At 38.8% G+C, this 18,318-nt stretch overlaps 1 protein-coding gene across 28 annotated transcripts in view; it reads left to right on the forward strand.

Annotated features, from left to right (window-relative positions):
* LOC129769127 (potassium channel subfamily T member 2) overlaps nucleotides 1-18,318 on the forward strand; it is a 569,383-nt gene that overhangs the window by 311,901 nt on the left and 239,164 nt on the right. For 2 of the 28 annotated variants that reach the window (XM_055771193.1, XM_055771200.1), the window contains exon 1: nucleotides 8,648-9,392. The exons of the other annotated variants lie outside the window; for them this stretch is intronic. In XM_055771193.1, the coding sequence (XP_055627168.1) occupies nucleotides 9,322-9,392 (71 nt within the window). In that variant the 5' untranslated portion in view covers nucleotides 8,648-9,321. Of the gene's footprint in view, nucleotides 1-8,647; nucleotides 9,393-18,318 lie in introns of those variants that run through there. 28 annotated transcript variants of the gene reach the window in all.

The raw sequence follows: 18,318 nt of genomic DNA on the forward strand, positions 1-18,318 counted from the left end.
CCAAACATCCAAACATCCAAACATCCAAACATCCAAACATCCAAACATCCAAACATCCAAACATCCAAACATCCAAACATCCAAACATCCAAACATCCAAACATCCAAACATCCAAACATCCAAACATCCAAACATCCAAACATCCAAACATCCAAACATCCAAACATCCAAACATCCAAACATCCAAACATCCAAACATCCAAACATCCAAACATCCAAACATCCAAACATCCAAACATCCAAACATCCAAACATCCAAACATCCAAACATCCAAACATCCAAACATCCAAACATCCAAACATCCAAACATCCAAACATCCAAACATCCAAACATCCAAACATCCAAACATCCAAACATCCAAACATCCAAACATCCAAACATCCAAACATCCAAACATCCAAACATCCAAACATCCAAACATCCAAACATCCAAACATCCAAACATCCAAACATCCAAACATCCAAACATCCAAACATCCAAACATCCAAACATCCAAACATCCAAACATACAAACATACAAACATACAAACATACAAACATACAAACATACAAACATACAAACATACAAACATACAAACATACAAACATACAAACATACAAACATACAAACATACAAACATACAAACATACAAACATACAAACATACAAACATAAAAACATACAAACATACAAACATACAAACATACAAACATACAAACAGATCAAGCAGATCAAGCAGATCAAGCTAAATAAAACCGTTTAAAAAAGAGCGCTACTCAGAACGATTTTTTTGTTTCCATTTGAAAAATGAGTAAATTTGGTACTGGATACAGATTTATTTCATTTTTATTTCATCTGACTATATATCGTCATATTGAAAAATTGGCGGGGAAAAGCCAAATGGCGTAAAAACCCCACATCTTTACATCATACATTGAAAGGAGCACATAAAAACATATCATGGTCAAAATATAAACAATAATATAAACATAAACATTTAGCACAACTCATCGTTGGAAGCGTCTTCGTCCAGTATTCATTCTTGATTCAGTGGTCCATGTTGAATCCGGCAACGGAAAGCTTCGGCAGATTGGTTGAAGTCGAAGAATTCATAAGACACATTGAATCGTGCTGACATAAAGCGAATAGGGTCGTGTAAGCTGTAGTTCGCCAAACGTGGTCTAAGATGAAGGAAGCTTCTTGTGCGAAGGACTCCTGCAGGTGCATAGATGTATATCTCCGCAAGAATACCAGGACTATCAATTTCTCCCAAAAGCACTTTGGCTGCAAACAATGCCTGGCTTACCTTCCTTCTATTCTGGAGTGTATCAAGTCCCAGTAATTGGCAGCGAGCCTCGTAGGGTGGGAGATTAATTGGATCATTCCATGGAAGAGTACGTAGAGCATAACGGACGAATTTTCTTTGAATTGATTCGATTCTTTCCACCCACAATGTTTGATAGGGGCACCAAACCACCACGCCGAATTCCAGAACCGATCGAACAAGCGTACAGAATAATGCTTTCAGGCAAGTGGGATCGCGAAATTGATCCGAAATTTTGAAGATGAATCCGAGAAGCTTATTGGCCTTGGATATTATGTCCGAGTAGTGCGGCTTGAATTTTAAAGCTGAGTCAAGCGTAATTCCGAGATCACGTATTTTTTCTACACGTAGCAAAGGATGATGATCGATCATGTATGTAATCGTTATTGGCTTGAGTTTTCGATGAAATGTAATGACATTGCATTCTTGAACATTTAGTGAAAGGAAGTTTCTTAAGCACCACTCATCGAAAGTGTTAAGCAGGTGCTGCAGTCGCAAGCAGTCAGCCGTTTCCCGAACTGTCATAAAAATTTTGACGTCATCCGCATAGAACAATCGACTACCTATTGGGAGGATCAACCCAATCTCGTTCAAAAATATAGAAAACAGCATCGGTCCGAGGTTGCTGCCTTGAGGTACTCCTGAGCTATTGGTGAACTTTTCCGAGAGATCCGTACCAATTTTCACACACAGTTTTCGGTTCGTAAGATACGACCTGAACCAACGAATGAGCCTTGGAGATACTCCAAGCTTCTCAAGTTTGGCAAGCAGCATGTTATGATCAACCCTATCAAAAGCAGCCTTGAGGTCGATGTACACAACATCCACCTGCGATCCAACTTCCATATTCCTGAGGCAAAGCGAAACGAAAGGAACAAGATTCGTTGAGACGGACCTCTTAGGGTAGAAACCGTGTTGATCAGCAGAAATATAATTTATGCAGCAAGAAAATAATGCGTCGTTGATTATGATTTCGAATATCTTAGAACAGGCGTTAAGCGATGTGATTCCTCGATAGTTTACGACGTTCTGCTTGTCTCCTTTCTTGTAAACCGGGAACATAAATGAATATTTCCAACGTGTTGGAAACACACCCTGCTGTATCGAGATATTGAACAGTTTCGACAGCGGTATTATAAAGTCAGAAGAGCAATTCTTCAGTACGCAGGAAGGAATTTCGTCGGGACCAGCAGTGTTGGAGAATTTCAGTTTTTTTATAGCAGATTCAACACAGTCTGATGAAATCGTAGCGATATCAAAATCAAAAATGTCTCTGGGAGTATCTCTTATCGCATCTCCAATCTGGATCGATGAAGCGGAGCGATCGTTAAAAACACTTCTGAAGTGCTCAGCCAGGAGCTTGCATTTTTCAAATGAGCTGCAGGCAATTCTGTTGCCCAGGTGAATTTCCAATGGTAGCCCATCCTCCTTCCGTTTAGTTTTCACAAACGACCAGAACTGTCTTGGATTACGCCGTAAATTGTCCTGAATGCGCCGTATATACCTTTTGTAAAGGAAACGATTGTACGTTCGGTATTCCTTGCTGGCTACTGACAGCAAATATTTGGCAATAGAATTACGGGTGTTACAATACTTGCGAAACGCTCTTGATCTCAATCGCTTCAAATGACGTAGTCGAGCATTGGACCAGGTAGGCTTCGGAGCAGGTCTGCTCAACGGTACACAGTCAGAAATTACTCGGCTCACGACTTCCTCAAAGTAGTTAACGGCTTCATCTATCGATGGACAGGAATCCAGGAACTGCCAATCTGCCTGGGCGAGTGAAAGCCTTAATGCAACAAAGTCGGTTCTTCGGAAGTCGAGCTCGCGCACTTCAGTGGTATTGTCGACGCGGACGGGTATCGACAGATTAATATGAATTTCCAAAGCAGGATGGTAGTTGTCAAGACCGATTAAGGGTTCGAGAGCTTCTATAACAGAACATTCCGTGACTGCTGTTTCATTCACCAGCACAAAATCGAGGATCCGTGAGTTAATATTAGTAACTTTGTTGATTTGCATTAAATTATGCAGGCTGAAACCATCCAAGAGTGTACAGCAGGAAGCTGGGATGTTCGACCGAATAACATCAATGGTAGGATGATCATTAGCAGAAACGTTCCAAATCAGCCCAGATTGATTGTAATCACCAAGTACCAGAGCTAAGTCATTCTGTTCTAGTCGAGATGATGTGATTGTTGATACTGTTGGAATCTGATTTCCGGTCTGGGGGAAGGTACATCACACCGACACTTAATGATCTATGTGGTGTCGTAATTTTCACCCACAACTGCTCGAGAGATGTACAGACAGGAGTAGGATCGCGACAGCAACTAAAACGTTTTGAAACTGCTATCAAGACGCCACCTCCGCGCGATTTAGAACTGTTCAGATGATTACGGTCGTTGCGAAATACTGTATACATACTCCCAAACAACTGTAAGGAATTAATTCGTTCATCAAGCCAGGTTTCGGTGAGAACTATAACGTCATAGTTGGAATCAACTGCGGTCAGAAACAAGTCATCTATCTTTGTCCTAAGCCCGCGGACGTTCTGGTAGTACATCAAGAGACCGTCGATTGTTGTTCGCTCTGGTGAAACAATACGTGTCGATCGTGGGCAGCATGGTGTTACGCTGGATCTTTCAATGCAAGCAGTGAGTTCAATTTCAGGATAAATGCTGCAGTTTTGCTGAGGAACACTGAAAGTCGAAGAACTATCAGGCGATGGAAAACTATCAGAATGAACGTACTTGCCTGTATGAGAGACTCGAAAGACCCCGACACCTTCCTCGACCACAGGACCAGAACGACTAAGAAGGCATGTACGAGCTGCAGGCGCGACTGGGTCGGGAGGACTAGGGGCTTCCTTAGTGCTACAGGCATTGCGTTCTGGGACGATAACTGATGCTCGAAGTAACTGGTTTTGGCGCTATTGGCCCCCACCTCCGGTAGGAGTTTATGAATTCGCGAATGGACACGTTTTCCGGCCAAGTATCTTTCGACAAAGCAGCGTTTCTAATAGATTTGTTCACACCGACTTTGAAGGTAACAAAACTTAAGGTGGCAGGATCTTTGTCTTTAGGGACCAACCTGATCACTTTTGGTTATACATCGGCGCTCAAGTTCAAACAATCTTTAGTTAGTTTAACGATGTCATTCTCGGAAGTACTCGGTTCAAATGCGGATAAATAAATCCACAGCAATTCCGCCGGCGGAGGAACAGTTTTGACAACTTCGGATGCAGCTTTAGTGCCTCGAACATTGGTAGGCTTATTCACCAACCTATCATCTTCCCGTTTTCTTTTCGGAGTGTTACTGACAACGTCCGATCCGGGAATTGGCTTCCACGATGCATTGAGCGTAGAGCTAGGCGACTTAGAATTTAACTTGGCGGATAATATACCAACTGCATCCTTCAGCTCAGCAATGTCCTCTTTAAGCGATTTGATGGATGGTGTATCTGTCATATTTTCATTTGTGAAACGAGACGTCATATTCCGAAAGTGTTCATTGGAAAATAGATCCGCGCAGCCATCGTACATCCAAAAAATGTTTCGATCGTAGGTTCCCAAAACCTCACAAAGACCGTAATCTACTTTTGCGCAAATCATATGGAATGAGTTTCCACAATATCCACGACAAGTGATACGATCCGATTCGTTTTCGATTCGTTTTTTCTTACATCCTATTCCTATATTTAAATATCTGGTTTTTTTTTAAATTCAAGTTTTGTTGTTTCATGTGCGTCTTCCGAAAGATCATTAAAAATCGAATAGTGAGGCGATTTTTAATATTAAAGCTGATTTGGATCAAGAAATGGATGTTCTTCAACGTGTATCGAGATTTTAATCACAAATTTCATAGATTTCATTCCAAAGTGAAAATTCGGTGTGCGGGTAATTTGGCACCCCAATGTAAACATAGTGTTGATGATACACTATGCTAAGTATTGCATGCCCATGCGAGACTAATTACTACGCTTGCGACTTTTGTAAAGGCTTTTGATTCGTTTTACTTTTTTAGTTAGAAATAAATCAAGATGAATCACTTTTTCCTGAAAAAATCGCTTTTTCGTCAAAGTTGAGTTAATTTGCGTAAGATAGTGTACTTCACTTCTATTTTGTATGAAAATGTCAAAAAATACATTTTTCAGTGATTTCAGGACAATTCTTTCAATTTGAAAAAATAAAAAATGGGGTGCCAAATTTATACCGAGGCATCTCGGGTACTCGAATTTGAGTTGTTTCACTTCTATGCTCAAAGCTCCGAGCAAAATCAAGATTTTCTAAATCGGTTTGCGGGGAAATGTCCGCAATAGATCCCTTCATAAGCTGACGTAATATGAAGAAATTCCGAGCGTTGGCCAAGAGCTAAGTCCAAAAAAACAAAATGGGATACCGAATTTGTACCAGTTCCTCTAATCATAATGAATCCGTTGAACTTCAAAAGTGTTTTCCAATTATTTTATTTTTTAGTTTTCAGTACTTTATCTGTATCATTAGTATATTTCTCTACAGTAAAACCATTCAACAATTTCTTTAAAATTTTGGATTTCCATTTTTCATAAATAACCGTGTTCTACTAGTCAATCTCGTTGGTTTGATACCCATATTGATGGGATTTTGCGAAAATATGTAATCCGTCATTTTGTAGTGGCCGCCATCTTGGATTTACATTTTTCATCAATGACTGTGTTCTACTAGTCAAGCCCTTTTGTTGGATACCCATATTGATAATATATATAAATATATATATAAATATATATATATATATATATATATATATATATATATATATATATATATATATATATATATATATATATATATATATATATATATATATATATATATATATATATATATATATATATATATATATATATATATATATATACATATGGCACTATCTTGTAGTGGTCAATAATCAATAGTTCTCGACAATTGAATTATTTAAAAACTTTTGTACCAAACGTGATTCCATTTAGTCCCGCTACTTATGACGCACCCGTTAATAAGTTCTATAATAATTAATAAATAATTTCTCTCAAAGAATTGCAAAGAAAACAAGTGTCCGGATTTCAAAGCATGATTAAAAAAGTGTCCGGATTTGAACTCACGACACGATGAAGGAAATTTCAAATTCTGAACAAATATAACATGATTTTGTGGAATTTTGTGATTCATAACTTAGATGAAGGCCTTCTAATTCTATAGGAATGTTAATTTTTCATACTATGATATGTCAACTAAAGGGTGTGTCACATCAAATTGCATCACGAAAAAACGCTGTAGAAATTTTATTTTTAGGAATTATATCTTCAGCTTTCGCTTATAATCAGATAAGAGTGTATAGATCACGTTGGGCATGCTTCACTGTCAATTTTTCGTAAATTTGGAAAAATGTCGTCGAACGAAAAAGAGCGTCGTGAATTAATCCTGTGCACTCATTTCGAGTATCCGGAGTTGTCACATCGGGACATCGGTAAGATGCTGGGAATCGTCCAATCCACGGTCAGCAGAGTACTAAAACGATACTTCAAGAACCTAACCATCGACCGGAAGGTGAAGAACGGCAAAAATGGATGCTCCGTCAGTGAAAAAAGATCAAAAGCGCGTAGTTAAGCAGTTTAGACGTGATCCCAGAAGTTCGGTCCGGGAAGTCGCCAATAAGCTGAATTTGTCAAGTTCATTCGTCCAGCGGACCAAGCAGCGGGAGGGCCTGCGTACATACAAGGTTCAGAAGGCTCCGAACCGCGACGAAAGGCAAAACATGGTGGGGAAGACGCGAGCCCGGAAGCTGTACACCGAAATGCTGACGAAGCCGCATTGCCTGGTAATGGACGACGAAACTTACGTCAAAGCGGACTTTCGTCAGCTGCCGGGCCTGTTGTTCTTCTCCGCAGAGGACAAATTCAGCGTTCCGGAGGAGATTCGCAAGCAGAAACTATCCAAGTTTGCCAAAAAGTACATGGTGTGGCAAGCGATCTGCTCTTGCGGAAAGCGGAGCGCCCCCTTCGTGATGACCGGCACGGTAAACGGGCAGGTTTACCTTAAGGAGTGCCTACAGAAGCGCTTACTACCACTATTGAAGCAGCACGAGGGCCCAGCCATCTTCTGGCCGGATCTCGCTTCGTGCCACTATTCAAAGGACGTGTTGGTATGGTACGAAGCCAACGGGGTCACCTTCGTGCCAAAGGAAATGAACCCGCCCAATGCGCCGGAGAACCCTAAAGTTGTCAAATCGGAGGCGGACTTCAAGAGAAAAAGGATTTCTGTTCAAAAAAAAACTACAACCTGACGTTGTACAGAACCTTATGGACGGGGTAAAGAGGAAGGTGCGAGCATACGGGCTTGGACTCGAAGTATTTTACTGTCTAAAATTTTCAAAAGGATCGGTCTACTGGGCGAATTTCTACAGCGTTTTTTCCGTGATGCAATTTGATGTGACACACCCTTTAGCTCTTCCAGCTCTTCCATTTCATCCTCGTTGATGCTGGCTCTATCGGGTTTCTTTTTGTAATTCCAAACCATCATTAGCCCTGTGAATCAGACTAAATTTTTATTTGTTAGTAAACAACACAGTGTCCTACACTGTGCCTCACTACCATCCGAAGATAAATCATAATTTTATTTAATGAATAGATAATTGTTTTCCCGTTGCGTTTTTTCGTTTCATATTAGTTACTAACTGAGGTGGTGTACTTAAATTTCCAAATCGAATTGAATTGAGGAAATACTTACAACTTCAAGCTCAAAAGTTTCGAAATGTGAATAAAAAGGGCACTGTGTTGTTTTCGTAAATGATAAACGACCAGGAGTTGTCAACCTATATGACAGCTATTGGTGGAAGGGATACTAACTTATTTAATTGGAATTTGGTTGAAAATTGCACCACTTATTCTTTAAAACCCTAGTTCGAAACTGCCCCCCTTTCCAATTTCATTTGAAAAAATCTGAATTTAATAGTTCAATGGCTACAATTTTCGGGGCTCGCAAATCGGCATCACTCATCTGCTGTTGTATTTCGCATAAAAAGCTCAAAAGTTGGCGCCAAATAGAAAAGCTCTCTCCACAAAGCAAAATACTCATCTCGCTCATTACTACCGTTTGTACGCAAGAGAGAAACCCCCAAACCTGTCTACCCCTCACTCGCCAGGATAACAAATTCTTGGTAGCAGAGGCTTCAACCGGCACTACGCTTCACGGGAAAAACTTCTTCAACCCCCTCTTCGTCGGACTGACAAATCTCCAAATGGGGTGAGTTGAACCGAGAGGGAACGTAACGCCAGTCCCAGCAGCAGCATGGGGAACATGTTTCAGTTAGTGTTAGAACGTTGTCGTGTAAACATGCCTCTGAGGCTGCGAAGTGTCGCGCCGTGAGGACGCGCGCGATTCCTCAGCGGCGGTCCACCCTGTCACCCTCGCGTCGCTCGGTTCCATTGAAGCTTGAAGCATCAATAGTATCAATCTGTGTATGTGAGTGTGTGTGTGCAACAAAACAATCGCATTTACTACTCGACCAAAATTGTAATCCAGTGCCAGCCTCCTGATTCTAGCGTTTTAATCGGTGTGGTGTTTGATTTTTATGGTAAATTGTGATTTAAGACGGAATCAGAAAGCAATAAACATTTTGTGGAATAGCTGAATATCACAGGATGTAAAAGGATAAAGAAAATTACTCTCAGCAATGTTAACATCGATCAGCAGGACATCATCGTGGATATCATTGGGGCACCATCGACAACACACATCAATGCCGGTTAGCGACGCATTTTTGTCCCAGAAGAGATACGTTCGAAGGTCAATCAAGTGCTGCGGTGGGTGGTGATGCATAGTATGAAAGTGTTATTAAGACCTATCGATTCCTTTGAATCGCTCCTTTCGTCGGTGGCTTTGGGCGAAGCAGATTTCTGCGCCAGTAAATTGCTGGAAGTGAAGTTCTGCGAAAAAGGTGTCGTTGTTCGTTAACAAATCGAAGTGTCAGTGCTATCAACGCTCATAACGGGATTATGGCTGCAACTAGTCGATACTCATCCTACAATTGCTTGACCTCATGGGATTCATACGACAAAATACCAAGGTGATTACCATTTCTGTGTTCTGTTGTTCAGCCTCGTCTGCCCCGGTCGAGTGAATGGATCTGGACCAAAAAATCGTACCGTCATCATATCGAAAAAAAAAATGATGTGGTGATTGCATATGAAGGAGCACGCACTACAGAAAATTTGGTACAAATAGAAAGCGTATGCGCCATTAATTTGTACCAATCTTTGTTATCCATCAGTCCATTCAAAAAATTCTCGGTGGATATCCGAGGTGTATGAACATCGTTATCGATGTTTTAGTTTATTGACAATTCGATCGTCTCGCTCTCTGTCAACATATTTGGGAAAAGTTTGCGATAGAAATAGTTCCAATGAGGGATTTTTTACGCGTGTTACTGTTGACAGGTTAATGTGCACTATCGATTGTCTGAATTGTCGTTTGAAAGGAACCGTGACAACAAAAACATTAATCCAACGAAGCGAATCACGCTTTGGAAACAATCTAAATAACTACTTTAACCAAAAATATAACGTGAAAATAAGGAATACAAATTTGAACAAAAAGATGAACGGATTCTGAGAAAAATTTGGGAAGCTGAAATACCAATGAATCAACAAAATTTTGGTTACAAATTCTAGAGGAAACCCATTTACGTGAAATTTACAAATATCAGAATTGTTCTATTATGTAAATATGAGTGAAATACAGGAATAAGTAGAATTAGTACTTACAAGCTATGCAGGATAGGGGGTCTCCGTAGCCACATTGGTTGCGCGTTCGCTTAGTAAGTGATCGATCGTGAGTTCAAAACTCAGGGCCCCCATTGACCATCTTTGTGTTGTTACAGAATAACTACGTCCACGCAACAATCATCAGCGATGGAGATCGATCCACGGTCGAAATAAGATCGATTCATCCATACAACTGCTCTGCTCTGCCAGACACATCGAGCTACTGTTCTATAAATAACTCAACAATGATCAATCAACTGTCTCCGCTGTCCGGTGGTCCAACTGGATAATGGAAGAACAGAAAGAATACTCTTACGCCTAAATGGCTACTGTGTGAATGTACCATATGTAATGGTATAGAAGGAATACTGGCGAATGGCAACTGTGTTATGTGCTAATTATAGATATGATAACCATGTCACATGTACACGATTAAATTTCGGCTCTGTTACAGCTAAAATACTAATGAGCCTTAAATAAAGAAATGGGATAAAAAAAAAGGCTTTGCAGGATAAAAAATAATTCGAACTGATTGCAATTGTGAACTAAAATAGATTTCCATTTTGAAATTTTCGAGCCAGTCATCGACTCTTTTTCACATTTCTAGCGCTAGCGCACTAGCGCAAATTTAGTTAGCCAGTCTGGGCACCATTGAGCGGACCAATTTATAATCCACTTTATTCGCCCAAACTCAACTCCATATTCAGATTGATTCACACTCACCAACACCTTGAGCTGGTGCACAAAATCAGTTGCCCGTGTTTTTCTCGTTTTATTTTGAAGTTCAATTTGATTCGTTCCCGATTTTATTTTCAGATTTTTTTCTTGGATTTTATTCTGATCTCAAATTGGAACCATCAAAAAGTTGTTATCCAAATTGCATAAACTTTTGCGAATGTGAAATATTTTGAGATAATGTACATGTTCTTCATTCTCAGCAGATTTTATTTGACTAGTTTAAGTAACAGAATATACTGTATACTATAGGCTGTGCTCTGAATTGTAGACTCCAATTTCTCTTCCAAATCAAATTAAAAAAATCAGCCTACTTTAATTCAGTAAACAAGCATGCATTAAGGCACATAAAGCTTTACTCCAGCTTGAATTTCCACGTAAACTTACGTAACTTACGTAAAGTATTTTACGTAAAAAAAACATAATTTAAAAATGAATCAGCCAGAGTTTTATTGATATCAACATATCAAAAGGTACGAAATATTTGCCAGGAAATAAGTAGATATCCAAGGCGCAGCTTATCATTTTTTCCAAAAAAGTTCATCTAAATACTTGTTATTTGACGTAAAAGAAGAGGAAATATCGCTCACGCAGTTCATTAATTACAAATTTTTATAAATAGAATATTGCTGCTGTAGTTGATTGAACAATTTATTATCTGAATATGATGAAACCCCTTGTCAAGGTAATAGCTACTGGTAGTAGTAATTGAGGTTTGAAAAAAAATTGAATGCCATTTCTACTATTCGATTCAGAATAATTTCCGCAGTTAACCGTTTATGAGGCCGTGGATTCCATGCAAGTAATCGACTCAATCTTCAGTGAAACATAATCCATACACGAATACATATATATAGAATACATATATACCTTTGATCAAAAATAAACTATGAAATGAACTGAAAAAATAAGTAAAAAAAACTTTTTAAGTTAAACGGTATAATGTACTAAAAGCTAGGAAATAATTAGGCAAGTAGCAATTAGTAGTTCATCCCTTCCTTCATTAATCTAGGGCAATGATGAGACTAAAATAAAATCGTGGGACATTTGATGAAACAACCAGTTGTGGATAATGGAAATTCAGTTTCATCATTGCCCTAGATTAATTAATTTATTTATTTAAATCTGATTCATCTGACATCTGTGGTCTTAATGAATAAATATATAATAATATAGTACAATTATTTATACAATCGACGAACTTGTTAACCTTTTTTTAAAGCGGCTGGATGTCTCGCCGAAATGAAATAGATCCTCCACCAATGTGAAAGTTCGAATCATCGACGGCAGCGGTTCGTTGTATCCGAATAAAGTACGATGAAATCTGTTCTGTAGCAAAGATCGCTGTCGGAGAGGTCATTGAGCAGCACGAAGGTCCAGTAATGAAAGTAGCCGAGGAGAATCAACTTCCCCATTGAACAGCTTTGATACGGAAATTGCCTGTTGTATTCTGCGTCTTCTCTCAAGAGTGTCCAGGCTTAAAAGTCTGCATCGATCCGGGTAGGAAGATTTAATGGATCGCGCCAAGGTAGATGACGCAAGGCCAACCGGATGAATCTTCGCTGTACACGCTCAATCTTCAAATTCCAGAAAATCACATTTGGAGTCCAAACAACGGCTGCAGTTTCGAGAATTGGTCGTACTAAAGCGCAATATAAGGACTTCAAGCAGTATGGGTCAGTGAAATCCTTCGCAATCTTCGAAATAAATCCGAGCTGTCGGTTTGCCTTAGCAATGATTGAGGTGTAATGAGCGTTGAAGTTCAATTTCTGATCCAGCACTACTCCAAGGTCAGTAACTTTTTTAACTCTTTCAAGCAAAGCACCGTCGATGCAGTAATCAAACTGTAACGGACTTTTGGGACGATGGAACGTCATGACGGAGCACTTCGGTACGCTGATAATCAGTTTGTTTAGATGGCACCAGTCAACAAACACATTCAGCAAATGTTGCAATCGTTGGCAGTCTTCAGCTGAACGGATCATGCAGAATATTTTCAAATCATCAGCATAAATTAATTTGTAGTTCAACACTAATTTCGCAGCAATGTCATTAAAAAATAAGTTGCCTAAGTTGCTTCCTTGAGGGACTCCAGAAGAATTGCAGAAGCACGAGGAAACGCAGCCATGAATTTTAACGCGCAGTTTTCTTTCCGTCAGGTATGATCTCATCCACGACACGAGTTTTGCAGATGATCCGAGACGTGATAGTTTAGCAAATAGTATGTTGTGGTCGATCCTATCGAAAGCCGCCTTCAGATCGGTATAGATGACATCGACTTGAGCCTTGCCCTCCATAGCAGTAATGCAGGTGTTGGTGAAGTTCAACAGATTCGTGGTAACCGACCTGCCGGGCATGAAGCCGTGCTGATCGGTGACAGATGACAGATGACAGAAAGTGGCTCGGCTAGATCAGCAGCGCAGCGGCAGAACAATACCGATGGTATGCGGTCAGGACCCGGCGAAAGCGAACTTTTCAATTTTTTTTGCAGCGGAGATCACCATGGCAAGAGTGACCACGAACGTCGTCAAACTTATGACGTCCGAAGGAACACCTAAGGAGGCAAACTTAACTTGAGCTTCACTGGCTGGTATATGGTCAAACACGGATGTAAAGAACTTGGCGAAAAGCTCACAGCGTTCAGTATGAGTATTCGCTTCGACGTCGTCATAGAGCACGTTGCTTGGGAGGGTTGAGTTTTTCCTCTTACGTTGTTGACGAATTTCCAAAAGTTTATCGGATTTTGTCGCAGATTGGTTTGCATTCTCAAGACGTGGGCCTTGTACAAAGCTGAATTCAGCTTACGATACGCATTACTTGCATGTTGAAATCTGAGTTTGCTGTCAGACGATTGTAGAACACGATGTTTTCGCTGACAGGCGTTTTTTTCGCGTTTCAGCTGTCGAAGTAAAACCGTACTCCAAGAAGGCTGGAGACTGGACGTCTTCTGTGGGGTACATTCTCTCGCAACCAACGTGAAACAGAAATCGGAGGCCATTTCATTAACATTTTGACAGGCATTCAGGTATGTCCAGTCAAGAGTGGGGAGGTAATAACCAAATGCATCGTAGTCGATTTTTCCAAAATCGGGGGTGTATTCATCGGCAACAGGATACCCGTCACTGTACTGGCACGTACGAGGTACTGGTAGAGATATTTCCAATGGTGGATGATGCGTATCCACGGGTAACAGTGCAACCACAGCTGTATTGACGATTAATGAAGGAAGGGATGTGATAACTGATAATTGCCACTTGCCTAATTAATTTCTAGCTTTTTGCCTCATTATTTTTTTTGCCACTTGCCTAATTATTTTTTGTCAAAATGTAACGAAAACACCGTTTTCAGAATGTCGTCTAACAAAATTGCTCAAATGGTCAGTGTATTCACACTCACAAAGTTTCACTGCAGCCTGAGAATCTGCGAAATTCGTCCATTGATTTATTTATGTTCTTTACTTTGGGAAACATTCCAGAAACTTCAAAGCATGCAATTTGCAACACATAATTTTCGAGCATGAATTCGATTCGATAAAGTTCTCTCGATTCACAAAATACGAAATTTCGCTCGATGTGATAGTGAAAGCGATGGTCGATTCGCGTTATACAATATGTATAATAAAAGTAAAATATTAATCCAATGGAGACGCATGGGTGGTTTCAGACCACCCAATTCTGAATTATATACTCTAACGGTGGGTTTAGACTAGTGATATATTCGTGTGAAGGAATATGATGAGATTTATAGAAATCGCATCAAGCGTTTACACTAGTGCGAACTTATATAATGAATATCAATATTTTCGGTAAATTTATTCACCTGAAGTAGCACTGCATCCAACTTTAGTGATTTCTCACCAGTGAGAAATTCACCAGCGTTTACATATGCCTGAATTAATTCTATAAATTCTATGCATATATACCTCGAAGAAGTGTGTCATATATATTCCCACCCGTTTACATCTATTTTCGGGTAAATAAATCCATTTATAGCTATAGATCTCCCTAATGTAAACCCGCCATAAGACATAAAAAAAAAATTGGAGAAGTGTGTAATACGCACCCCCTAAGCGAGAATTGATTTATCTTGACCGTGCTCTTAAAAATTAAGGTAACAACTACGTCAGTACGTAGATTAGTTAACCCTCAGTCATCTGTAATCGTTCTGTATTTTACGACGAATTTTATTTTGCTACGAATTTTATTTGTAAGGCGCCCAAATTTTATATTTTCAAATCATACGATGTTAAATGGCCCAGCAGAAGTATAATATGCTGTTTCTCTCAGAGACTATAAAGCTCAGAGAAGCAGCATGTATGAATGAGAGATTTCATCAATCTATTTACTTATGCCCGCCAGTGAAGAGAATACCAGATACCAGATGTGGAGACATGTTTTCGTTTTGAAGACATTTAATTGTGTGAAAACATACTGAGGTCATTTAAAAGTACCGTGAAAACAATTGTTTGTGTGATTAATCGAACATGATTTAGAAATATCGTGAAGGTTTGCTCATTTTTGTTCATTATGATTACATTTGAAGACATTTATTCGTGTCATGGAGAGATATTTGAAAAAACCATCTGGCATCCCTCACATACAAGCTATTTCTCTCGTGAGAATGTTATCCGGCCGAAAGCGAGCAAATTGCCCCGATCGAGGGTATGCCGTACTGCTCGATGGTAAGCTGATGCGGAAAATATCAAATTGAGAAGGAAATAAATCCTTTCCTACCGTTTTCATCATCTGAGATATCCACTGGGAACTCGACGCAATGAATATGACTCATAGTTATCGCTTCTGAATCGGTTACAAGCAACAAAACCTTAGAGAAATGATGTGGAAAGTTACATCGAAAGTCGCCTCCAAAGAAAATTGTTTTTCTTATTTTTTTAAAGCATGTTACAAATGTAAAACTTGCATGGTAGGATTCTATCATTGACTAGCACGATTGCCTATAACCATTGCATTTCTATTCTTGCGGGATTAGGAGAAAATCGGGCTGATCAAATTGCCCGGCAGGCGCTTTTTAGACACATCTCCTCTACATTTAGAATTCTTCGAATGAATATGTGAGGTTAAAGCAAAATCGTAACCGTTTTTTAAGTAGATCGTTCTTCATTGAATTGCTTTGTATCAAACAATATTTGAATATAATTTTAGTTGGGCGCTCGCGCCAAACATAGTTGAATTTTTTTTTATGTTGTTTTGTGCGACTAATTCTTTTTCCGATGTATCAAAATCAATATTCAATTTGTAAGCGTATGTTAGACATCATATTTAGACCAAATTTCGTTGGAATATTGTTCAGTTGAGCTTGGAGAAGTTGGAAGGTTTACAGTAAAGGCCATAAAAAAAAATCCACCCCCATTAGAAATCTAAGTGTTTCAATATTAAAAGTTTTTTTGAAACTTTTCGGTATTTCAGTAAATACTACGTAAAAGTAAGCAATTAGTAGACCATTTTGCCATTTCGATATTTTTTTCAGAAAAACAGAAAAACGACTTTTGTTCCTAAATGGGCATTCTCAGGGTATGACATAGAAAAACTCCTCATCACTGTTGATATATTAAAACAAATAAAACAAAAATCGGACAAAAATCGGAGAAGTGACTGTTCCCAATCTGTTTTTCTATATTTCCTATAGAAAGTAGACACTCTAACTAAGAAAAGTTCAACTTTTCAGGACTTCCAGGAGCTCCCGGTTGGGTCTTTGTTTTTCATTATGTTTTAGGTATGCACTGAAAAATTCTGAAGAGTATTACTGCGACGACTTGTGACGAAGTGATTTGGAGCGTTTTGAACATTTTTAGTCCCTATAGGGAATATATAAAATATATAATACATGCCAATAATTTTTTTTCCCTTTTTGAAGTTTTTTTTCTTTTTGATATGGTTGAAACCTGACATCTATGACAATTTCTATATATTTCACGACCAACTTATTAAAAAGGCCTAACTCTTTTAGTTTGAATGAAACTATAATTTTATAGAAATACTAGCTGAATTTTCCAGGCTTTGGTCGAGAGTCAAGTCCCAGTTCCGTAATGGGCTACACCCCCACTCCTTTTCCCATACTCCAATGACATACACATAGTTGGAAATCCATCAAATTTTTAATTGCTCCTAAAAAAATTTTAAAATGAAAAAAACATCAAATGTGGCTTTGGGCACCTCAATGGGCAAATAAAATGGTCTAATTTTTGGCTGGTGATCAATGCGGTTTTGAACAACATTGAATCACTTTAAAAAAAACTTGCTGTTTGTTTATACATATAAATATATTCCACCATCAATATTCACCAAACTAGACATACATGTTCCTTACAAATTAGAGGTGGTCAAAAGTGTATTACAAACGGGTGGGCAACCACTGAAAGGGGGAGGGGCTGAATTCGGAACAAATCGATGCATAATTTTCTCTAATCATATTAAAAATACACGCCTCTATCAAAATTTGACCGTAATATAGTCACCAATGATCATGAGCAACTTGTTTCGATCAAAACAAATGGAAAAATACCAGAAGTGTTGAAAAAAGTCACAGGAGGGTTGTGTCCGAGACACGACCGCATAGTTGACGTAGGATTCCGTTAGACTATCTGTTGATTTTGAATATGTTTGAAGAATTACATCGTTAAGCTCTTTGATAATGATTTGATGGCCCTGAAAAGGGCCATTTTGTTTGGTTGTTGGGTATTGTTTGTTCACTCAACCATTGTTTACCGAGTGATGATGACAGAAGGATGGTAAACAGTCGTTGGATGGTGCGTATCAGATAAAAGATACTGAAGGAACGAGATATGATGAAAACCGCCCTCTGGAATCCTAGACGAGATGCCTCCTGTGATATGTATGGATGAAATAAAGAAAAAAAAACTCACTAATGTAATTTAAAATAATTACCAATTATCAATTATCAATTTTTCTCATCAGTGAAAACATGTTACTTTAATATAAAGAAAACATATTTGAAATGGTAAAGGTAATTTTCATTCATAATTTATACTTTCTGAGTGTTTATTCAACCCATTGCGAATTTTAATTGGACTAACAACGCCTTATACTATATGTAGAGCATATGGGAACTCACTTTTTGTTCACTCTTCCAATTTTTCTCGCCGTATTTTCTAAGATGGAAACAAAACAAAAAAACAACAAAACAGAAATCTTAAACCATATGACCCATTCTCGAGCGGGAATACACTTACACTTGTGCTAAATTTTGCACTATACACGATCGGTCATTCATATGAAATTTCACGAACAAACCAACATTAATGTTCCAAATTAAAATTTTATTTGCTAGAATTAATCGTATCAATCCCTTTACTTGCAATAGAAAAATTCCGATAGAAAAATGACCGAGCAATAAAGGGTGAACACGAAATTATTGCGACACATTCAACAGGGCATAACTTTTTTACCATTGGGTAAAAATCAACCAAATTTTGCACACTTTCTCATTGATGTGTATTGTCTACATGCTGTCAAA

The sequence above is a fragment of the Toxorhynchites rutilus genome, chromosome 2, assembly GCF_029784135.1.
Source record: "Toxorhynchites rutilus septentrionalis strain SRP chromosome 2, ASM2978413v1, whole genome shotgun sequence".
NCBI lineage: Eukaryota > Metazoa > Arthropoda > Insecta > Diptera > Culicidae > Toxorhynchites > Toxorhynchites rutilus.